Here is a 25,103-nt window from a genome sequence, read left to right as displayed (position 1 = left end):
AGTAATATACTATGGGAAAATGTTAATTTGTACGTTTTTATCAGGCTGAATAGAAAAGCATATCCTCTAAATGGTGAGAGATTGCAAAGCTCTGAGATCAGAGGGCTCTGGGACTCTTTGTGCATGAAATTCAAATCTTAGTATGCAAGTACAAATTTTATTAGGAAAGATAATAGATTATTATGATTTATTGGAAGGGTAATGGAATACAAAAGTAGGGAGGTTACATTTGAGTTACCCACAGTATTAGTGATACCACATCTGGAGTACTGTACAATATTGGTCATGTTATTTAAGAATATACATGCATTCAAGACCATTCAGGAAAGGTTTACAAACTAATGAGGGAATTGTCTTATGAGAAATGGTTAGACAAGTAGACTTAACTTGTTGGAACATCAAAGCATAAGAGGTGACTTATTTGAAATGGATAAAATTTTTGAGGAATCTTGAAAGGACAGATGTGAAGAGGATGTTTTCTGTTATGGAAGAACCCAGAACAGGGGGTGAATGTTTAAAAATCAGAGTCACCTATTTTAAAATGAACAAGGCATACATTTTTTCTGTCATAGGGTTGGGAATCTTTGGAACTTTGTCCCTGAAAAGATAGTGGAATTAGAGTCCTTGAATACTTTTTAAGGCAGAAGTAGATAGATTCCTGGTTTGAAAGGTTACCAAGGGTAGGCCTATCAAAAATTTGAGGTTACAATCCAACCAGTCATAATTTTATTGCATGGTGGAGCAAGTTTGAAATGATACTGACGGCTCTTAGATTGTAGGAAGTGCAGGTGTGTCTGGAATTATAGCTTTGATCACTTTAAGTTGATGCATAGACTAAGTTTGCCACTCCTTCATTCCTGAAGAAGGGCTTATGCCCGAAACATCGATTCTCCTGCTCCTTGGATGCTACCTGACCTGCTGCGCTTTTCCAGCAACACATTTTTCAACTTTTTTTTTGTTCAATATCCAGCTTTAATATCTATAGTGAGGAGTCAGTTTTCTCAATTATATCACCTTCATTTCAGCGTCTGTGACATGTCAACATAGATTCTAAACATCAACTGTCACAAATTGGTTGAAATTGGAAGAGTGATGTGACAATGTGAGGAGCCTAACATACCCCCCTTCATGATAACCCCAATCCAGTAAACGTGTTAGGATACTGAGGTGCCTAGGCTGCAACATCAGTCACAATAATGTCTGCTGTGGCGATGCCTACAAGTTTGAATTGAACCTTTTATCACAAATATTTAGTCCCAAGAGACTTTTTTGCCTCCAGATGTATAAAAAGTGAACCTGTCTACAGTAGCATCTTAGCTGTGCACTGAAACTGTGATCGTTCCCAAAAGCAGAATAATTGAGTCCTCCAGAAGCTTGGAGTGTCTTTCACAGGAGTGAGAGAAATCTGCAAAACATTTTAGTGATAAATATTTGCATACTTACAATTAATAAGCAATACTGAGATGCTGATGATTTTGACTAAATATTGCTTTAGATGACCTGGTACTTTTCGTGATGATGTTATGATCCTAATTAATGTTTATTGTTGCTCAAGTCCGATCTGATAGTGAAATCATGCTTAATAGATCATATTTTGACTTTTTTTAAATTAAGGTGTTCTTTCACTGAAACACCAGCACATAATGCTGATTTGCAACAATAAAATGAGTTTATTATGCAAAAAATAAGCCAAACCATTTCCAGATAACACAATTTGAAAATTTTCAAAATATGGTTAAAATACAATATTTCCATCTATTAGCCCAACATCCCAATAATAGCCCTAAAACACCACAAAATTCTATCTCTTTTACATCTATAGGTTTAGCTTTAAGCAGGACTTCTGTGAACTGAACAAAGGCTTTCCACATTATGGGTGAATTTACTAAGCTAATCTAAAAAGAAAAGTCCATGATATTTCTAACTGAAAGCAACTAACACTCTCTTCCATATTTACCCTGCCTAATCAAAATTCTCCCTATACAAACAAATTCTCATTGGCACTTCAGGAATCCTCTCATGTTGCTTTTTATTTTAAAAACCTTAATCCTAATAGGTTAGTCATTAAACTCCCTTTTGTAAATAGTCCAAAACCAGTTCAAAATCCAAACTTTAAATAACGTGTGTATTATGTACATCACATGCCCTGCAACTGGAAAGAAACTCTTCCAAGTGTTGAACCAATGAAGTCGTCTTTGGTGACCGACACGTCTTTGCAAAATAATTGTACTTTAAGCATGAATTGCATGTGTTTTTTTTCCTCCTGCAACTCAGCAGGATATTCTGATATAACAACATTTTCTCAATTTAATCCAGTTTGAAGGCATTGAACCTTGCTGATACTTCTGAGGTCCCTTTCTCAGTAGCAGTCACCCTTGATCTGGTCATGTGATCTGTGTCTGAAACTGAGAGTCTGAAGGTGCATTTCTGTGTAACCTCTTCTGTCTAACATGACAGTTGGACTCAACGTGTGTCATAGTTGTATAGACTGGTGGCTCCATATATTAATATGAAGGATGCCATTCTTTGCAAACTGAACATTGCATTTCTTTCAACCTCACAAAATAAGCATCATCCATTCTCTGATTTATTCCTCCATCACAGTCAACATGCCTAGTTGAAAACTAAAACAAAACTTTGCAGTTATCTGCCACTTATCATCTAACTGGTGCATTCTCCATGGCAACATTTCTAGCAATCAGCAATCTCTCCTTATACAGTGTAAAGTATTTGCCTTCCTATTTGTATTCTTGTGAATGTTCTAACGAGTGCAAGATGAAACGTTTCAGCAAAACATGTTTTTCTTCAGCAGTGCTATGTAAATTGATTCACCTGGCAGATTTCATACCTGCATTCTTAAGACACTGTAGTGTCCATAATTAGCACATTTTATTTTTTGGTTTCACTGTCCTAATTACCTATTTTTGCTGCTTTTGATTTTTCTAATTGCTTCACCGAGATTGTCTCCATGAGATTTCACCTTTTGCATATTTTAAAAAATAATTGATCATTGTTAATTATCTGTTTCCACCCCTGTACCCAAGTAGGATACTAGATTAAACTGAAGCTTTAATCTGTCGTTGACAAACCACTTGTTGTGTATTTCTGTCTGTTCCTCTTTTCAGATTTCCAGTGTTTGCTGCTTCTTGCTTTAATATTATTGCTGTTGGTTGGATTAATCTATTCCAAATGTATCTTTATATCTCTAGATATAAATATAGATCTTATTTTGTCACTATCAGTTCTTTACCTCCGTCATCTGATTTTAATACCTGGGATTTTCACGAACTGAAATGGTTCAAAAAGGAGGAAGAAAAAATTAACTGCAGTGATTTCCCCGGCCATAAGTTGAGCCAAACTTCACAAGAGCCAGTCTGAACTGAAATAACAACATTTCTATCAATGTAGACTGAAACTAGTCAACCAGACTGGTATTGCCTGCTCTATACACTTTCATGAGAAGTTCATTACTGTAGGTGATAAGATTATCCGCAATTTATCGGGATGGGAGATGAAGAATCAGGAATACATAAATGGGCTATATTCAAAGTAACAGCTTTGGAAATGCCAAGGAGAGAGAATTGTAAGAACTGGAGAAGACTTGTTCTCCTTCCCTGTTTCTCTCAGCCTCTCAGACGATAAAGCACCCGGGAATGCATATTGGAAAGAAACATCTGTTTTTTCTTTTGAGGACTCAAAGATTAACTGGAATATTCACAGTCTCCCTTTATCCAAGGCATGTCGAGTCAGCTAGGTCTCTGGTTATAGCTGTATAATTAAAAGAACATTACATCTTTGTTGCAGCCAACTTGAGAAGGTTGAAAAGAGGGAAGCTGATTCACCCCTCCTCACCTGGTCGCAATGTTTTTAGAAAAATAACAATTATTGACATTAACAGCATGTTAATACACTTGAATGTCAAGCAAAGCATTTTCCAAAATGTACACGTTTACTTAAGAATCACTGACATTTGAACAGTAGCCGTTCTTGGGTGGTGCAGTGGTTAGCCCTGTTATCTCTCAGCAGCAGGAATCCAGGTTCAATTCCATCCTTGGGTGACTATCTATGTGGAGCTTGCACATTCTCTCTGCGTCTGTATGGGTTTTCTCGTGTATGCTAGGTGGATTAGCCATGGAAAATGTAGGATGGTGGAATGGGTCTGGGTGGGAGGGTCAGTATGGGCTGAATAGCCTGTTTCCACATTGTGGGGATTCTAAAAGTTGAAGTAGCGTGTGCCAAGTTAACAGATGTCAAGCAGATTTTTAAATTACAGTGACACGTTTTTGCTCTGAGAATCAGAGGGACTAAATCATTGAAACTCAAATTTAACATTCTGAATAAGTCCATTATTATGTTTGTATCAGTTCTAAGTATTTCAATGAAAGTGCAAGTCCCCTTCAGTCAAAGCAAAGAAATGGGTACAACTTACCTGTATTGTCTTTTGATTTTACAGGAACAGTTAATGATGCACACTCTTCTGTGCTTCAGTCACATGTCTTTCTGCTCATCTACGCAAAAGGTGACGCATAAATTAGGGCGAGCGTAGCTGCCTTCTATAGAGTTGACCCGAGTTTGATTCCTGGCCATCATAGTCTTGTCATTTCTAAACTGACATTTAAAGGAATGGCACTGGGTTAAAACCAGAACATGAATGTTTCATTCTGTGGCAAAATGGATCTGTCAGATTGCTCCTTGTAAGGCGGTACAGTGGCTCAGTGGTTAGCCCTGCTGACTCACAGCGCCAGGTACCTGGGTTCGGTTCCAGCCTCGGGCAACTGGCTGTGTGGAGTTTGCACATTCTCCCCGTGTCTGCATGGGTTTCCTCCGAGTGCTCCGGTTTCCTCCCACAGTCCAAAGATTTGCGGGGGCAGGTGAATTGGCCATGCTAAATTGCCCATAGTGATAAGTGCATTAGTAGGGAGTAGGTGAGTGAGTCTGGGTAGTTATTCTTCAGAGGGTCGGTGTGGACAGGTTGGGCCGAAGGGCCTGTTTCTGCACTGTAGGTAATCTAATCTAAGTATTCCTCTATTTCTGTGGGGGAAGAAAATCTTCATTCAAAATCCATTTTTCTTTTGTCTCTAGAAGTTATGCTTACTGCTGAGTTTTATGATGTTTACAATCTTTTGAAAAGAAAGTTGAAATCTGTTAGGGAGGTTTTCATTTTACCAATTAAGGCCTAAAATGCATTACATTAAATGTTCAATGTGTTTTGCAAAGGAAATTGATATAGCAACTTTTGTTAATGCTTTAAATGTGTCCTCACAAGCAATTTCTAAATTTATTTACCAGGCCATTGACCATGTACCATGAAGTCTCCCAATTGTTCTCCTTGGTTAGTTGAACAGAATGAAGATAATTGTTCTGTTTTCTCTCTGGAATCCAGTGTTTTCTACAGCGAAGAATGTCTGAATAAAAATTCTTTGAACACCATCATCATAAATGTAGGGGGTAGCAGGTTCATCTTGTCCCCTGAAACTCTGTTGTCCCACCCTGAAACACGTCTGGGAAAGCTGGCTATGTCCGAACAGGATTCGGTGCTGGAGTTATGTGATGATGCCAACTTTGTGGACAATGAATATTTCTTTGACCGCAGTTCTCAAACATTCAAGTACATCATAAATTATTATAAAACTGGGAGATTACATGTGAATGAAGAACTTTGTGCAATGTCTTTTTTACAGGAAATTGAATACTGGGGAATAGATGAATTTAACATTGACATTTGCTGCAGAGACAAATATTACAGACGGAAAGAAATTAATGAAGCTTTAGACATAAAGCAAGATGCAGAAATGATTGAGAATGAAGAGGAAGATTTCTCTGGAGTAGTCTGTGAAAACCTAAGACAAAAACTATGGCTTATGATGGAGAAACCTGACTCTTCAAAGATGGCGAAAGTATTTGGCATCCTTTCTGTAGGATTTGTTCTCATATCCATTGTAAATATGGCTCTCTTTTCCCTTGAATATACAATATTGGAACCCCTTTTATTGAATGTGATTGAGTATATTTGTATCACCTGGTTTTCTGCTGAGTATTTACTGAGATTTTTCTGTGTCAAAAACAAATGGAAGTTTCTTAAGAGTCTGGTAAATATCATCGATCTTATCGCTGTGATCCCATTTTACGTCACCATGTTGGTGGAGCAACTTTACGGAGGTTTCACAGAATTGGAAAATGTGGGAAAGGTTGTCCAGATCCTGAGGTTGATGAGATCACTACGTATGCTTAAGCTTGGAAGACACTCAACAGGTAAGATGCTCACGGAAATGTTCCCACAGAAGAAAAAAAATTAAAGATAAAATAAAGTATTGGTTTAAATACAAATGATTTTTGAAAATCCATTTGTGACAGATTGTAGTTAAGCAAATGATTTGAAACCGTGACTTTTTTGCTCTGCGTACAAACACTGGTATTTCAGTAGTCTCATAGTACAATCATGATATACCATAAACTTCTTGTGAAACGTCCTGTTGAATGCAATATGAAGAGCTCTACAAAATTTTTTTTTAATCCGTATTCGAGTTCTGTACTACTATTCATATTCATTTATCTTTTTGTAATGGATACTACTCCATTTTAACTTTGCACTTATGTTTGCCAAACTATCTGACTGCTATTTCTGACTGACTTCAATTTTCTTTCTCCATGAACTTAAGCTTCTAGAAAATTCTGCTAGCCATATCCTAACCTGCACCATGATCAATGTCACTGACCTTCATTGACTGAAATTTAAAATTCCCATTATGTTTAAATGTCTTCACATCCTTGCCCCTCCCTATCTTTTATAAATTCTTTTAGCATGGACCCCTTCACTAACTGGTGAGGGAACATCCTGCTGGAACCTCTCCTCCTCCACTAGCATCTTCCCCTGTTCCACCTTATCTCTACACTGTCCTACTCATGTAGGATTTCACAAGGAAGGCTTACCGAAACAATATTCTTCCTTCCTGCCTTTTACCTGTCAAGAAAGGACATCTGATAAATTTACAGAGCCCTGAATTGGCTGTGCAGTTGTCAGTCTCAAATGATTTCTGAGGAAGGGCTTATGCCCGAAACATCGATTCTCCTGCTCCTTGGATGCTGCCTGACCTGCTGCGCTTTTCCAGCAACTCATTTTTCAGCCCCTTCACTAACGACTAACCAAGTGCATTCTCAGCTTTCCATGCCATAAACACTGGAATTCTCACCTTTTACCTCTCTGTAAATCTGTACACCTACAAGACTCTTCTATCACATCACACTGATTATCACATTTGTTGTTAGTCATCCATCCTAATATTACCTCGTTTAAGTTATAATCAGATTATGCTCTGAGGAATCATCTATTAACTTGCATTCATATGGTATCTTTATGTTTTTATATTGTAAAATTACAATTGATGTTGGGAAAAGCCTCAGTGTAGCTAAGTAAAGATTTCAGTCATTTAATTGAAAATATGACTTTTTTTGTCCGCTACAAAATGGACTGACATTCCTATAGTCTGATAAAGCAATCATATACACCATAAGTGCCAATCAGTTCCAAATTATTTTCTTTCCTGATACAAGAAGGTGCACATTAATGGAAAACCGTAAAGGATTTAATTTGTGTTGTTACGGATTTGATTAATGTTCACCTATCACCCTGATTATCATCCATTTTTCAGCACTTTATTCTGCTTATTGTTATATCTTCAACTTGAACATTAATATACCCGTCAGTTTGCTATAGATCATACATGGATAAATTGCATTTATCAATTTTCTCCTAATCAAATGTAAATATGACTCTTCAAATTTCTGAGTTACAGAATAAGTGTAAAACACAATTGTGGTTGTAAGTGAATCATATTCCCTGGGGAGAAATAAAGAAGTAAATATTTTCAATCACAGCATCAGAGTTTCGAATTGAGGTGCTGACAAAAAAGAATTACAACCTCTACTGCTTCAGTATGAAAGGAAAAGTTAGGGATGTGGACTTTGATGATCCATTCATTGGTTTCCTGAGATATTGAATGAGGATTGAAGTCCCCTGCATAACATATCGCATCAACACGCGAAAGTACTAAGATTTGTTTTAATAGTCTTTGACTTACTACCTCAATGCAGTTAAGGTCAACCCTCCTCTTCCACTTAAGGAGTCATTGGCTACATTGTCCATACATTGCTTAACTGAGTCCACTCGCTGTCTTCAGAGGAGGTCAAAACCGGGGACCTTTGGGTGAGAGACAAGGATTATTTTGTGGTAGTGGGAGAAGGGTACGGGGGTAAGGGTGGGGAAGAAGGTGGGCATTGCAAATATCCCACGATATCATCCACATAGATAATGCTTGCATTCCTTCTGGAAAGTTTATGGTGTTTTATTACAGATGCTATTGTGGCTTAGTAACCTCTCGATTGCATCACAGGGAAGCCTGTGAATTTTGCCTGCTTGATTCTTCTTGTTGGCAAGAAGGAATTCAACAAATTTACCTTTTCAGCGCACTTCAAATTGTGGGATGTTGCTAATATCTCCAACACTAGCTTGGAGGGAGCTTTTCACATGTAAGTTTATGCCATGATCACCTTCACCACGACTAGCGATATGATTTTGTCTTGCTCTCAGGCTCGAATTTTGGTTGCATCAGTTGGCAAATGGTTTAAGAATCTCCTTACTGAACCCCAGCGATCTCAAACACTGGTGAGGGAACATCCTGCTGGAACCTCTCCTCCTCCACTAGCATCTTCCCCTGTTCTGCCTTCTCTCTACACGGTGTCCTACTCGTGTAGGATTTCACGAGGAAGGCTTACTGAAACAGTATTCTTCCTTCCTGCCTTTTACCTGTCTGATACATTTACAGAGCCCTGAATTGGCAGTGCAGTTGTCAGTGTGTATTGATGACATGATCTGCCTGCTCTACGCACTTTCTGTAGATTCTGCAACTGCATACATTAAAACCTTTGCAAACAGTATATTAAGATGTCTTTTTTCTTTGGTACAATATTTACTTATAGATTATTTTATACTGGAATTATTTTACTATTTTATGTTTTTATTATTGTACTTGCAAGCAATTGCATCATACTTCATTTTCTAGATAACTTCCAGTTGATTCCATTGGTAGTCTTCAAATTATTGTCTCACTTTTTACATTGTGGAGCTAATCATCATTTCACATGAACCCAGCTGTATCTGCTTCCTTTGCAAATCTTATTTTTCTAATTTGCAGCTCTTTCACTGTGGTCTGTAAGACCTGAACTTCTGACACCAGACTGTAGATTGCTTCCTGAATCTCCCAATACAATTCAGTGATTGGAAACCTCCTAACTATTCAACTGTCTTCACTTTGAAAGGTCTCAGACACAGCTACCAATCAATCCACTGACCCAAACTGAGGTCTAGCTCTTGGTTTTGTATGAAAGTGGCATACGAATGTACTAAAGGAGAAAGTTGCTGGTGACTATATCTTTAACAATCAGTTTAGATCAAACAATCCTTTATATGCACTGAAATGGTAACCCGCATTTGACAATGAAAAGTGATTTGTGAATGCATTTCAGATCAACATTTGATGTGAAATTAACATCTTAGACACCTGCACCATAGCTGTTTGTATTTGTGAAGTTCTTACAAACTGGTAACTCTTCTGATGCACAACTATTTTTGTGACCTTTGGCATTAATCTCTTGCCTTTTTTCGCAGTAGAAAATGTAGTTGAGTTAAAGATTCAACCTTGGCGATAAGCACTTTGTCATGTGTTCTTGTTGTCACTGTTTGCCCTTGGTGCTTGTGTATGGTATGGAAAATCTACAATTTAATTACCCATTTCTTCTAAGGGCTACTACAGTGACTAAAGTCTTGGAAGTAACCGGCTATTGCAAATCTATCTGAGACTCGTGGGATTATGGTGACTCTTGAATAATATCTGCACAATTCCAAGATGGACTAATTTTGAGCCAAGCATCATGAGTAGCTGTTTGACCTTGAGACTTTCAGCTACATTTTGTGTGGAATTGGATCAAACCAGCTGGAGGAGCTGTGTATGCAGTGATTCTAACAGTATCATCTGCGACATAGTTTTTATCACTAATCTTGTTTGGCTTTTAAGGGCAAGATAACTAAGTTCATCTGGGATGTGTAGTATGGTCAAGTGGGGTAACTGCTGAGGCCAACTTGTGCACAGGAACTTCTGCTGAAACTAGGACAAGATTCTGCAGGTGATTGAGTTTTGGATGAGAAGCTGGTTTGGGATTTCCTCTCCTTGCATTCTATCTCTCTGTCTTGCTGTCAAAGGAGACAACATCATTTTAGGAATCCTGGATGAGGTTCTCCTCCAGACTTGAAGGTGGGATCAGAAGTCCTAAGTGAGGCTTTTGTGCTGTCCTCGTAACACTTCCTTTGATCGTCATGAAAGCATACTTCAGACTGAAGCACTCCTTGAAAATTTGCTTTGATGAATGAATGTTAGACATTCTGGTTATATGACTGGCCCAACCTAATTGTGGCTGTCTCAATATGATGCAACTGCTTGTTGTGTTATCTCAAGCAGGCAACTCAGTGCCTGATATTTTGTTTCCTTGCCGTCTGATCTATAAGTGCTTCTGAAGGTTGCTGAAGTGATACTGATTGTTTGCTGGCTTGATTCTGGACACAGTCCAAGTCTCGCATGTAGAGCAGAGCAGGCAGAACCCTTATTGTGTAGACTTTCAGTTTGGTAGCAGATACACTGCTCTTCATCCAGACTGATTTCTAAAGTACGCTGAAGGTTCCTCTTGCTTTGGGCACTCTAGCCTGTGTCTCACTGTCATTACAAAACAATGGGGAGGTCGGCTGCCAAGATAAGTTGATGAACCCACTTTTAACATGCACTGGTCAGTTTGAAATTTCGTGCTCAAGATAGGGGTTACCTGGAGCAGTTTGCTCCAATGTTCTTTGAGCTGATTGCAAAGCTAATGTGGCGTACATCGGAGCCCAAGCCCATGCTATGCTTCATGTCCAGGTTTGAACCAGCGACCAGAGCACAGTCATCAGCAAAGCGGACATCATAAAGTATGGCCTTGGAGATTTTAGTCCTTACCCAGAATGAGCACTGATTGAGCAGTTACCCATCCATGCAATATCCATTTGTAAAAACAGGATCACTACCAGGAAAGGCAAATGTTGTACTGTAGAGGATCATGTGCAAGAGAGATGCAAAACATTTGGCTGAATCAGAAACCAGATGAAGTTCATTCATGTAGAAAACGCCAGAACTGCGAGGGACTCACAGCCCTGTTTAACTCCAGTAGTGACTGGGAAAAAGTCAGAAAACTCATTATTTTCCAGGCTAAATGTAAGTATGTCATCATGGAATAATCAAACCATTGTGAGGAATCTCCCATAGTTTCCAAATAACTTCATAGCACCGGTGTCAAATGCCTTGGTCAAGTCAACCAGCATAGTGCAGAGGCCCACGTTCTGCTCTTGGTATTTCTCCTGCAGTTGACAAATTGCAAATCCAGGTACACAATCCTTTATCTGAAATCCAAAGTTCTTTTTGTGAAGTTTTTTTCTCCATAACAACAAGGTTGTTTGCCATGCAAACAATTAACCAATTCCACACCCACTCGAGCTACATCACTCAGATATGACATGGGGGTATAGCTCAGCCTGCCAGGCATCAATTCTGTCTCAGGGCTCATAGAACTCACAGGTGCATCTGGTGATCAGTAAGATATTTTTAATTTACTGTTAAACTGTCACTTATTCCAAATTCTGAAAAATTCTGAAAGTCGGCTGGTCCTGGAGGTTTCAGATAAAGGATTGTGTACCTGTACCATATGGTTCCTTGGTCTTTTCTGAAATGCACTGTCTTTCTGGCAGCAGAGCTGTAGATATAAACTCAGATAGCATCAGTTCCTGAATCTTTTCCACTGGACAGCAGTTTCACTGAATTTGTCATTTTCAACATTTGTGTGAGGGTCATCAAGAGAACAGTTAACAGCAACATGTGTCAGCCTGTTATTTACCTCTTTGATGGATGGAAGCCAATTGAGGATGTCGTTAAAGTTCTTTGACCATCTTTCATGATTTTTGGCTTCACTCAGAAGTAATGTTGACCTGTTGGCACTGAGGATTGGTAGTGAACTAATAGGCAATGGTCCTTAGTCAAGTTTTAGAGCATTACAGAGTCCATCGCAGTTCTGGTGTTTTCCATGTGAATGAACTTCATTTAGTTTCTGATTCAGCCAAATGTTTTGCATCTCTCTTGCAGATGATCTAGTAGACCTCTTGCTTGGGTAGAAATGACTGGCCATTGAGGTAAACCCTGTGAAACAATGTTACTCCAATGGAGTATGCAATATCCTTGAAGGTTTCTCAGTCAACCTCAATGCAGCAGGTGTCATTTCTCATTGTGTACAGCTGACTCCAAGAGGTTTTCCATGACCGCCTGTTTGACCCTTGAGACAATGAAATGCCTTCATGCCCTCAGGATATCTGGGGAGTAGACATTGACATTTTAACGTTTGAGTTGATAACAATGATCCGTCGAGCACATTATCCCACATACCATTCATTAAATGCACACCCTGTCTTCCTTGCGATGATATGGACAATTAGATGCCAGTTCACAGGACAGGGATGCATCTTGTCATAATTGGGGAGTTGGAAAACTGTTAGTGGTTAAGAGCTCATGCTTAACACATACTTTCAGAAGTGGAGTAGGGAGGGGTCACCATTGCCGTGACAATTATCAACTACATTTTTCCTGATGATCCCTTTCCTTGTCTGGTCTATATCAACTCGTGAGTTAAAGTTATATTGAATGAATAGCAACAGTCAAGGAACACACGTCGCTATAGAATGTTTCCTTGATTTCTTCCGGGTTGATTCTGGTCGGGGAAAATACACTGAGAGTTACTTGGCTTTTACTGTGCAGGAATGTTTAAAAACAGTTTGACTTTTAACAGACTTGAAGAGATATTATTCACTGAGGTGGTTCATGACAGCAAAGGTCTAGGCCAGTTGTTTGCCCATCCTGATCAGACAGCTAGATAATGGATGGACAGTGAGGAAAAAAAAGTGAACAGGACTTGAGCATGAAGTTAATCATGTTGATGGAGGATTGCATGTTCTCAGCCTCCCTCACCTGTCCTGGCCACTGGTAAATTGAGTGTAGACCACTGGAGATGGATCCAGATGCAGCGGGTGACCAGGACATCAGCTGTATCTTGTCAAAAAGCAACCTCCTATAACATGGTGCTGATTCACCATTCAATCTTAAAGGGCTGACTGTAATATGCCAGCAATCAGAATATCCACAGAAAAAGCCTCTAATATGCAGATCTCTAAAATTGTTTCATGCTCCAAGATGATCTGTGGTATTGTAAAGCAATCTGTCAATGTAATGACCACCGCCATTGTACAGTTTTTTTTTTTTGCAGCATATTTTTTTAAGAGTGTAATCATGCCAATAGAAATCCTACACTCCTAGTCCTAGCCGACCTCCCTCTAATCATCATCCAACTATAGTTGTTTCTGCTCAAGCATACTATATAACTCACCCAGCATTCTCTCTGTAGCACACCTTTAGCTTGACCTGGACCTTTGTATATGAGCAGAATCATGCAACTAGGTGGATACCAGGGCTTAAAGAGGCAGTTTGTTCAGCAAACTACCCTCCCAGATTACCAGAATTGCTGAGGTATCATCTTGGGGTTGTGGCAGCAGCTCTGTGCAGTACACACCCACTCTGCTCCCTCAGATTACCATAGAACATAGAAGAATACAGCGCAGTACAGGCCCTTTGGCCCTCGATGTTGCGCCGATCCAAGCCCACCTAACCTACACTAGCCCACTATCCTCCATATACCTATCCAATGCCCGCTTAAATGCCCATAAAGAGGGAGAGTCCACCACTGCTACTGGCAGGGCATTCCATGAACTCAGGACTCGCTGAGTAAAGAACCTACCCCTAACATCTATCCTATACCTACCACCCCTTAATTTAAAGCTATGCCCCCTCGTAATAGCTGACTCCATACATGGAAAGAGGTTCTCATGGTCAACCCTATCTAAACCCCTAATCATCTTGTACACCTCTATCAAGTCACCCCTAAACCTTCTTTTCTCCAATGAAAACAACCCCAAGTGCCTCAGCCTTTCCTCCTACCATACCAGGCAACATCCTGGTAAACCTCCTCTGCACCCATTCCAGTGCCTCCACATCCTTCCTATAGTATGGCGACCAAAACTGCACACAATACTCTAGATGCGGCCACACCAGAGTCTTCTACAACTGCAACATGATCTCAGGACTCCGGAACTCAATTCCTCTACCAATAAAAGCCAGTACGCCATATGCCTTCTTCACTGCACTATTTACCTGGGTGGCAACTTTCAAAGATCTGTGTACATGGACACCAAGATCCCTCTGCTCATCCACACTACCAAGTATCCGACCATTAGCCCAGTACCCCATCTTTTTGTTACTCTTACCAAAGTGAATCACCTCACACTTAGCTACATTGAACTCCATTTGCCACCTTTCTGCCCAGTTCTGCAGCTTATCTATATCCAGCTGTAACCTGCCACATCCTTCCTCACTGTTAACAACTCCTCCAAGATTGAATTGAATCTATTGTTACATGAGGCACAGTGAAAAACTTTGCCTTGCAAGCAATACAGGCAGATCCCAGAGTCAAGTAGCATAGATAAGTAAATAATAGGTAAGCACCAAAAAAAAAAATACAGGTACAGGGGAATGTTAAGAGTTTGTGAGTCCATTCAGTATTCTAACAAAACTTCAATAATTTCAGACCTGAGCATCTTCTCCTGAACATCCCACCCCCCCCCCCCCCCCCCGCCCCACCTAACCACCCAGCCCCCTGACACCAAGCTTGTTATTACACGGGTTATATCGCACTTACAATCTATTGTTCGCCACTAACGATCCCCATTATATACATTCTCTTAGGCTGACCTTTACCCACTCCCTTGTCTGCGCAACTATTTTTCTCTCTCTGGGCTCCATCCCCACCTATCATTCACTCCTTTTCTCCCCCCGCTATTTTTAGCATATATACCAATCTTTTGCCTTCTGAAGAAGGGTCGCTGGGCCTGAAATGTTAGCTGTCTGTATACAGAAACTGCTTGATCTGTTGTGAATGGAATAATGATCAGTAACTGGCAGAAAGCAGGCATTGGACAGTTCATAAATGTTGAATTGGAGTTACACTTACATTATCACTTTTATATTTACAGAGGAAAATCGGAGTTATCACTTATCCAAATATCAGACTATCCGGCAAGATCGCAATATCCCAATGCTTGGCTAAACTATGTTATCCGACATTCAATTATCCGGAATTATAGAGTCACAGAGATGTACAGCACGAAAACCGACCCTTTGGTCCAACTCGTCCATGCCGACCAGATATCCCAATCTAATCTAGTCCCACCTGCCAGCACCCAGCCCATATTCCTCCAAACACTTTCTATTCATATACCCATCCAGATGCCTTTTAAATGTTGCAATTGTACCAGCCTCCACCACTTCCTCTTGCAACTCATTCCATGCACGTACCACGCTCTGGGTGAAAACGTCTCTTAGGTCTCTTTTATATCTTTCCCCTCTTTCAATCAACCAAACGAAATACTTGTGTCCTTTAGATAATCCAGGTTCCTTATGTACTCATATTGCACTCTGAGTTGATTACCAACAGCCTGGCTTCAACACTGACAGTCAATATTTTAATTGTATTTTGAGATGCCCTAACAGTGCCCAACCTGCCTTAGCATGACAAGAACCACCCCTCTCCTGGTTCTGCTGTCAAGAGTCTAGAGCTGCCTGATCTGTCTTTGCTGTTGGTAACATTGGATGCCTGCTCATTGATCTTTAATTGGATGGCATGCTTGGGGGCTAGCCGGTTAGGCTGCCATCTACAGGAAGATTACTGTCATTGATTGTGGGTTCACTTGATCCTTGCTGCAGTCTAATTCATTATTTTTTTTGTTTGTTTAGTGGAACAGAATAAGTTTAAGGTTACATCTATATAATAGACATAAATGTGACAGTTAATATTAGATCTTTTGAGTCAAATATAACTGTCTGAGACCACTTAGAATCTTTTTAGATGGATATCAAATGTGTATTGCAACATAAGCTGTTCTGCAACTTAATAATCAGATCACGATGCAAGCCTGATCTTACTAAAGATAGAAGCTTTGAGATTATCCCTACAAAAGGGACATATCAATTGGATTCATATCAGGTGCAGGATAATCCCAAATCAAATCCAAGATTAAAATGTGTTCAGCTGTTTACTTTGTGGATTCCTTTTTGCACCTTTTAAAAGCCAGCGACTCAAATCATACTCAACTGCATTTTGAACTTGAACATTAATTGTCCAACAGATTATGCTGAGTCTTCTCTCATATTAGGAAGTGTCCTGCTGTTGCTCAGCTAAGTGCAATGTGTAGCAAAAGAAAGCCACCAGGATAAATAAATGCACATGTCAAATACACGTATTCATATTAATATCTGTGTATTAAACAATTCCTGAAGATGTTCAAGGGCAGATTTCTTTTTATCATCTGTTTAGATTCCTACCAGTTGGAAAAGGTTGCATAATTTGCAATTGGTGTATAGCTATGACGAAGTGATTGATGACTTTAATGGCTTTAACTATGAGATTTTTCTAAAATTTTGAGAACAAAAACGTGCTGAATGACATGTTCTATTTCTTCTGAGTTTTTTAGTTATTTTTCCCTAAGAAAATCAATATTCTGTCTCATAAAGAACATGTAAATATCTCGCACCCCAATTCTACAGTATTAGATTCATGGACTGAATATTGAATTTGGCTTCCCCAGATTCATACTAGTCTGATAGTGGGCAGAAGAGGTCTGCCCATTCTACAAACACATCTCTTTCTGCCTCATTGAGATTGCCATTATTAATTGAAAGAGAAAATCTGGAATAGTAGAGAAAAATAACTGTAACATCTGCCAAGAACAAGTTGCCATAACATCTTGGAGGAAACACAAAAACCTACAATATGTAAGGTCAATGGAAAATTCATTATTTCAAAATGTTGAGTTAGGTGCACACATATCATTTCTGAAAGTCTTCCAGTTGAAGTTGACCCATTGTCCACACAAGTGAAAGTACTATTCTTGTTTCTGGATATTATTTGTTTTTGTTGCCAAGCACTGAAAAGCTTTCTGCAACAATCCACGAAAATAGTTTTCAACACCATGTTGCTTGTCATCTGAAATGATAAGTTTGTTTAGAGTCATAGAGATGTACAGCATGGAAACAGACCCTTTGGTCCAACCCATCCATACTGACCAGATATCCCAACCCAATCTAGTCCCACCTGCCAGCACCCAGTCCAGATCCCTCCAAACCCTTCCTATTCATATTCCCTTCCAAGTGCCTCTTAAATGTTGCAATTGTACCAGCCTCCACCACTTCCCCTGGGACCTCATTCCATACACGTACCACCTTCTGTATGAAAAAGTTGCCCCTTAGGTTTCTTTTATATTTTTCCCCTCTCACCTAAACCTATGCCGTCTAGTTCTGGACTCCCCAAGCCACACAAACACATCTATAGTGTTTCCAGGTCATGTAGCAAGGAGCATTTCCAGCTCACTAATTTACTTACATATCACTTCTCATTCCCTGTTAAGACATTATCAATAGCAGTAATGTACAGTCACACTCTGCATGGCGTGTACAACTCTTTCAAACAGAGTGTGGAATTAACAGGTATAAAATGAACAATTTATCATTCAATATTGTTTGTCATTTTTACAGGTCTGAAATCTCTTGGAATGACTGTGACTCAGTGTTATGAAGAAGTTGGCTTACTCCTCCTTTTCCTGTCTGTCGGCATTTCCATCTTCTCAACAGTGGAGTATGCTGTGGAGCATAGTGTCCCAGAGACAACATTTTCTAGTGTACCCTCTGCATGGTGGTGGGCAACAACATCTATGACCACTGTGGGTTATGGAGATATCCGTCCTGAAACTACTGTCGGGAAGATAATTGCTTTTTTATGTATCTTGACTGGCATATTGGTCTTATCACTACCCATAGCGATTATAAATGACAGGTTTTCCTCTTGTTACTTTACCCTCAAGATGAAAGATGCTGCCCTTCGACACCGTGATGCTTTGAAGAGGCTCACCAAGAATTCAGCCTTTGATTCCATTGCCAATGTTAATTTGCGAGATGTTTATGCACGTAGCATTATGGAAATGCTACGGATTAAGAGTAGAGAAAGGGCAAGCACTAGAAGTAGTGCTGGAGGTGAAATGTGGTGACATAGTGTTAATTAATGTGGTGTGCAGTCTATTTCCGGCCAGTTATTTATAAATCTTAGTAAAAGAGGCAGCCTCAAAGTATAGTTGCTCAGGACACTTTTATCTCAAACATAAACATTACATACTTTTGATCCTAACTTCAATCTCCGTCTTAGTTGGAAAAGAAAACAAAAAATATTTGAAATTTTAGTACTGCCAGTTGTGATGTTACCTTTCTGATGGATTCAGCCTCCTCACAGTCATAAAGTCAGGGATTTTAATGACCGGTTTGTAAGGCTACTTTTATAAGCGAACATATCTGTAAACCAACACATGCAGAAATTAGTGTCCCATAAAGTACCGTGTAAATATTTTCAAACTTAAATTGCTCCACTATGGAGAATGGAGTGACTTAACTGAGGAGAAACGTGGACCATGGAAATGCTGAACTAAATAGATCCAAGATTACATTTCTCAACTATTTATTATATATACACTATTTATTGGAATTTGTAACTAAATCATTATTAGTATTTCACATCGATGTCTTCATATTATATTTTTAGGAATTAGTTATTAACAGAAAACAGTTTTGTACTAGATTTTATAAATGGGACAAATATCAAATGTTAATGTGCTGTCTATCTCTTTTTGTTCTGACTGCTGAGAGCATGTGATTAATTCTAGAAAAATACTGAAAATCAAAGAGAAATTATCTAAAATCAAACTGAAAGGTATTGAACTTTTTGTCCACTTAGAGCTTGTCTGCAAAACAAACCTTGAATATTGTAAAATTGAATAATATTGTTACATTGGTTTTGGAATACGTCTGTAACTCTCCCAGAATTTGATTTTTCTTGATCTGAATAAAGTAATTAATATGTCATATTTCCTGTTATTGTAACTGTAGTTAAGAAGACAAAAGGTTTATTTTCTGTCAAGGTAAAAAAAAAACCCTTTAGGTTAACTCAAGTCGGGCATCACATAAAAATGTTTTGAGGGCAATCAGTAAAATACATCTCGTTCAAGCAGACTGAAAAGGACATCATTAAAGCCATCACCTAGCAGCTTCCCAGTGCTACCTTGTATAGACTGGCTCATCTATCCAATTCCTGGGTCACCTGGAGCATGGCTGAAATCTTTAGTTACTAATCTTTCCTATTTTCACTGCTGGCAGTCACTTCAATGGACAAATCAGAATCAAAGTGCACTTTGATAGGCCACAAAAGTTACAAGTAGCCTGACAGCCTCCAAATTTGTTTAAAAATGTGTTGCACTGGACAGCACCATCCAATACTGTCCATACAAATTCTAGCTTGCCCTTAAAAGATTAAGACTCAAACAAGCGGCAAGTGGTAGCAAGTTTCTTATATTCTGAAGTCACTTAAAGGCTAGTTATGGTGACTGCAAGAAGGTTTTTGTTTTGTAGATTGGACCTACTTGCCACATGTGCTTGTTTCCTCAGTGATCTGCTACAAGTTCGAAAACGCAGATGATTGGACTTCTTAGCCTATAGTGGTTTTGATCTGGTGTATGACCGATATTCAAAATATTTATATAGACTGGTAAATTCCCTGTGCTGCTGCATTCAGGAAGCTAGAGGTTACATTGCTCTGGAGTTAAACTGTAATAAAAAGAATGGGACATTGGTTTGCATCATCATTTATAAAAGAGATTGTAGATTAGATTCCCTACAGTGTGGAAACAGGCCCAACAAGTCCACACTGGCCCTCACTTTCTCCTCCCTGTATTTACCCCTGACTAATACACCTAACAATATGGGCAATTTTAGCATGACCAATTCACCTAACCTGCACGTCTTTGGACTGTGGGAGGAAACCGGACAGGCTGAGAGAGTGATAGATAGAAGCAACAAGGACATAGTTACGCCAGAGAACAGAGGTAGCTGGGTAACAGTTAGAGGTGGGAAGGGGAGGAAGCAGGCAGTGCAGGGATCCCCTGTGGTCATTACCCTCAATAAGAAGTATACCGCTTGGATACTGTTGGGGGGGACGGCCTAGGAGGGGTAAGCTGCAGTGACCGGGTCTCTGGCATGAGGTCCGACTCTGAGGCTCCGAAGGGAAAGGGGGAAAGGAGGAGAGCGCTAGTTATAGGAGACTCTATAGTTAGAGGGACAGACAGGCGGTTCTGTGGACATAGGCGAGACTCTCGGATAGTTTGTTGCCTCCCGGGTGCTAGGGTCCGAGACATCTCGGACCGTGTCTTCAGAATCCTTAAGGGGGAGGGTGTGCAGCCAGAAGTCGTGGTGCACATTGGCACCAACGACATAGGTAGGAAGAGGGGTGGGTAGGCCATTCAGGAGCTCAGGGAGTTAGGCTGGAAGCTAAAAGCTAGGACGGACAGAGTCGTCATCTCTGGGTTGTTGTCGGTGCCACGTGACAGTGAGGCAAGGAATAGGGAGAGAGTGCAATTGAACACGTGGCTGCAAGGATGGTGTAGGAGGGAGGGCTTCAGGTATTTGGACTATTGGACAGCGTTCTGGGGAAGGTGGGACCTGTACAAGCAGGATGGGTTGCACCTGAACCAGAAGGGCACCAATATCCTGGGAGGTAGGTTTGCTAGCACTCTTTGGGGGGGGGGGGGGGTTTAAACTAATTTGGCAGGGGGATGAGATCCGGACTTGTAGTCCAGCAACTGGGCTAGCTGTTTGTCAGGATGTCCAAGAACGTAGGGAGGCTGTGGAGAAGGTAGCACTGACAGGGAATACTTGCGGACACGGAGATGAGTTCAAGTGTGTATACTTCAAAGCAAGGAGTATCAGAAATAAGGTGGGTGAACTTAAGGCGTGGATCGGTACTTGGGACTACGATGTTGTGGCCATCACGGAAACGTGGATAGAAGAGGGACAGGAGTGGTTGTTGGAGGTTTCTGCTTACAGATGTTTCAGTAAGATTAGGGAGGGTGGTAAAAAAGGAGGGGGGGTGGCGTTGCTAATTAGCAATGGTATAACGGCTGCAGAAAGGCAGTTCGAGTGGGATCTGCCTTTGGAGGTAGTGTGGGCTGAAGTCAGAAATAGGAAAGGAGCAGTCACCTTGTTGGGTGTTTACTATAGGCCCCCCAATAGCAGCAGAGATGTGGAGAAACAGATTGGGAAACAGATTTTGGAAAGGTGCAGAAGCCACAGGGTAGTAGTCATGGGCAATTTCAACTTCCCAAATATTGATTGGAAGCTCTTTAGATCAAGTAGATTGGACAGGGCGGTGTTTGTGCAGTGTGTCCAGGAAGCTTTTCTAACTCAGTATGTAGATTGTCTGACCAGAGGGGAGGCCATATTGGATTTGGTACTTGGTAACAGTCATGGGCGGCACGGTGGCACAGTGGTTAGCACTGCCGCCTCGCAGCGCCAGAGACCCGGGTTCAATTCCCGCCTCAGGCGACTGACTGTGTGGAGTTTGCACGTTCTCCCCGTGTCTGCGTGGGTTTCCTCCGGGTGCTCCGGTTTCCTCCCACAATCCAAAGATGTGCAGGTCAGGTGAATTGGCCTTGCTAAATTGCCCGTAGGGTTAGGTAAGGGGCAAATGTAGGGGTATGGGTGGGTTGCGCTTCGGCGGGTCGGTGTGGACTTGTTGGGCCGAAGGGCCTGTTTCCACACTGTAATGTAATGTAATGTAAAACAAACCGGGACAAGAGATGGGCTTGTTAGTGGGCTTGTTAGTGGGTGAGCATTTTGGTGATGGTGACCACAATTCTGTGACTTTCACCTTGGTTATGGAGAGAGATAGGTGCATGCAACAGGGTAGGTTTTACAATTGGGGGAAGGGTAAATACCATGCTGCAAGACAAGATCTGAGGAGCATAAGTTGGGAGCATAGGCTGTCAGAGAAGGATGTCATTGAAATGTGGAACTTTTTCAAGGAACAGATACGACGTGTCCTTGATATGTATGTACCTGTCAGGCAGGAAAGAGATGGTCGTGTGAGGGAACCTTGGTTGACGAGGGAGGTTGAATGTCTTGTAAAGAGGAAGAAGGAGGCTTACATAAGGTTGGGGAACCAAGGTTCAGACAGAGCGTTGGAGGGATACAGGATAGCCAGGAGGGAGCTGAAGAAAGGGATTAGGAGAGCTAAGAAAGGGATTAGGAGAGCTAAGAGAGGGCATCAAAAATCTTTGGCGGGTAGGATCAAGGATAACCCCAAGGCCTTTTATGCGTATGTGGTAGGTCCGATCAAGGACAGTAGTGGGAGACTGTGTATTGAGTTGGAAGAGATAGGAGAGGTCTTGAATGAGTACTTTTCTTCAGTATTTACAAATGAGAGGGACCGTATTGTTGAAGAGGAGAGTATGAAACAGACTGGTAAGCTAGAGGAGATACTTGTTAGGAAGAAAAATGTTGGGCATTTTGAAAAACAAGTCCCCCGGGCCTGATGGGATATATCCTAGGATTATGTGGAAAGCAAGAGAGGAAATTGCAGAGCCGTTGGCAATGATCTTTTCGTCTTCACTGTCAACGGGGGTGGTACCAGGGGACTGGAGAGTGGCGAATGTTGTGGCCCTGTTCAAAAAAGGGAATAGGGATAACTCCGGGAATTACAGGCGACTTAGTCTTACTTCGGTGGTAGGCAAAGTAATGGAAAGGGTACTGAGGGATAGGATTTATCAGTATCTGGAAACACACTGCTTGATTAGGGACAGCCAGCACGGATTTGTGAGGGGTAGGTCTTGCCTTACAAGTCTTATTGAATTCTTTGAGGAGGTGACCAAGCATGTGGATGAGGGTAGAGCAGTGGATGTAGTGTACATGGATTTTAGTAAGGCATTTGATAAGGTTCCCCATGGTAGGCTTATGCAGAAAGTTAAGAGCATGGGATAGTGGGAAATTTGGCCAGTTGGATAGAGAACTGGCTAACCGGTCGAAATCAGAGAGTGGTGGTAGATGGTAAATATTCAGCCTGGAGTCCAGTTACAAGTGGAGTTCCGCAGGGATCAGTTCTGGGTCCTCTGCTGTTTGTAATGTTTATTAATGACTTGGAAGAGGGAGTCGAAGGGTGGGTCAGTAAATTTGCAGATGATACGAAGATTTATGGAGTTGTGGATAGTGAGGAGGGCTGTTGTTGGCTGCAAAGGGACTTAGATATGATGCAGAGCTGGGCTGAGGAGTGGCAGATGGAGTTCAACCCTGTCAAGTGTGAGGTTGTCCATTTTGGAAGGACAAATAAGAATGTGGAATACAGGGTTAACGGTAGGGTTCTTAGTAAGGTGGAGGAGCAGAGGGATCTTGGGGTCTATGTTCATAGCTCTTTGAAAGTTGCCACTCAGGTGGATAGAGCTTGTAAGAAGGCCTATGGTGTATTAGCTTCATTAGCAGAAGGATTGAATTCAAGAGTCATGAGGTGATGTTGCAGCTGTACAGGACCTTGGTAAGGCCACATTTGGAGTACTGTGTGCAGTTCTAGTCGCCTCACTTTAGGAAAGATGTGGAAGCTTTGGAGAGGGTGCAGAGGAGATTTACCAGGATGTTGCCTGGAATGGAGAATAGGTCATACGAGGATAGGTTGAGAGTGCTAGGCCTTTTCTCATTGGAACGGCGAAGGATGAGGGGTGACAATCGAGGTTTATAAGATGATCAGGGGAATAGATAGAGTAGACAGTCAGAGACTTTTTCCCCGGTACAACAGAGTGTTACAAGGGGACATAAATTTAAGGTGAAGGGTGGAAGGTATAGGAGGGATGTCAGGGGTAGGTTCTTTACCCAGAGAATGGTGGGGGCATGGAATGTGCTGCCTGTGGGAGTGGCAGAGTCAGAATCATTGGTGACCTTTAAGCGGCAATTGGATAGGTACATGGATAGGTGTTTAAGCTAGGACAAATGTTCGGCACAACATCGTGGGCCGAAGGGCCTGTTCTGTGCTGTATTGTTCTATGTTCTATGTTCACCCGGAGGAAACCCACACAGACACAGGGAGAGTATGCAAACTCCACACAGACAGTCACCTGAGGCTGGAATCGAACTGGGACCACTGAACTATTGTGCCGCCCCACTTTATTTGTGTGAGATTAGAGGAAGCAAAAGTAATGAAAGTTACAGATTGATTTCTGGAAAGCTTGTGACAATTATATTTTGAAAAATATTTTAACTTTAGATGGTTGTGTAAACTGGGCAGTATCTGATTAGCCACCACTTCTACACATTTTCTCTCTTTGTTAAAGTGCAGATGATCTCATTGCTTACTTTATATTTCATCCAAAGTCAAAATTCCTTCTGTTGTGTTACAGAGATAGCTTTAGGCCGGGTTCCAGCAGGTGGGGTGCAGCATGAAATCAAGGGAATTTTGATTCCAGGACCTCATTTAAAATAAGTTTCTGGAAAACATCCTCTCTTTTTAAAAATCAGATTTTTTAAAAAAGACTTTAAGGACTGAAAGAAAGTTGTGATTCATTGACATTTTTCAAACAGAAGGGTGGTAGACAGTGATCTTTCCCAAGGATTAATGCTAAGTACATTTTTCTTTTACAATATATAAATTACTTGAGCATTGGAATAAAGGTTAAAAATTTAAAATGTGCGAATGAGACCATATCTAGTAGAGTGGCAAACAGTGATGATGAAATAAATTACCAGTAACAGGAAAGAGATGGATGAGCAGAATGGACACAAAAGTGGCATTTAATGCAATTGTGAGAAAATGCATTTTGGTGGAAAGGATGAGAAGAGGCAACATGACACATAGGCCGGAACAGAGGGAGCTAAGAGTGCATGTGCCTTCAATCTTTGAAGACGGGAGGACATACTGAAAGAGGTGTTAGCAAAGCTTCGGTGATCCCATGCTTCAAAGAGACAGTAAGTACAAAGCCTGGATGTTATGCTGAATCTATATAAAGCCATGGTTGGGTC

At 40.8% G+C, this 25,103-nt stretch overlaps 1 protein-coding gene across 2 annotated transcripts in view; it reads left to right on the top strand.

Annotated features, from left to right (window-relative positions):
- Window positions 1-19,136, top strand: part of kcnv1 (potassium voltage-gated channel modifier subfamily V member 1) — a 46,663-nt gene extending 27,527 nt beyond the window's left edge. For both annotated transcript variants that reach the window (XM_043689010.2, XM_043689008.2), the window contains 2 exons: window positions 5,290-6,252; window positions 17,763-19,136. In XM_043689010.2, coding sequence (XP_043544945.1) covers window positions 5,307-6,252; window positions 17,763-18,271 — 1,455 coding nt within the window. In that variant the 5' untranslated portion in view covers window positions 5,290-5,306 and the 3' untranslated portion in view covers window positions 18,272-19,136. The remainder of the gene's footprint in view (window positions 1-5,289; window positions 6,253-17,762) is intronic.
- Window positions 19,137-25,103: the final 5,967 nt, after the last annotated feature.

The sequence above is a fragment of the Chiloscyllium plagiosum genome, unplaced genomic scaffold (assembly GCF_037043375.1).
Source record: "Chiloscyllium plagiosum isolate Xiang-an unplaced genomic scaffold, Cpla_swu_hap1 HiC_scaffold_4, whole genome shotgun sequence".
NCBI classification, from domain to species: Eukaryota; Metazoa; Chordata; class Chondrichthyes; order Orectolobiformes; family Hemiscylliidae; genus Chiloscyllium; species Chiloscyllium plagiosum.
Note: the sequence above shows the minus strand (reverse complement) of the source record. Positions and strands in the feature narration are given on the sequence as shown.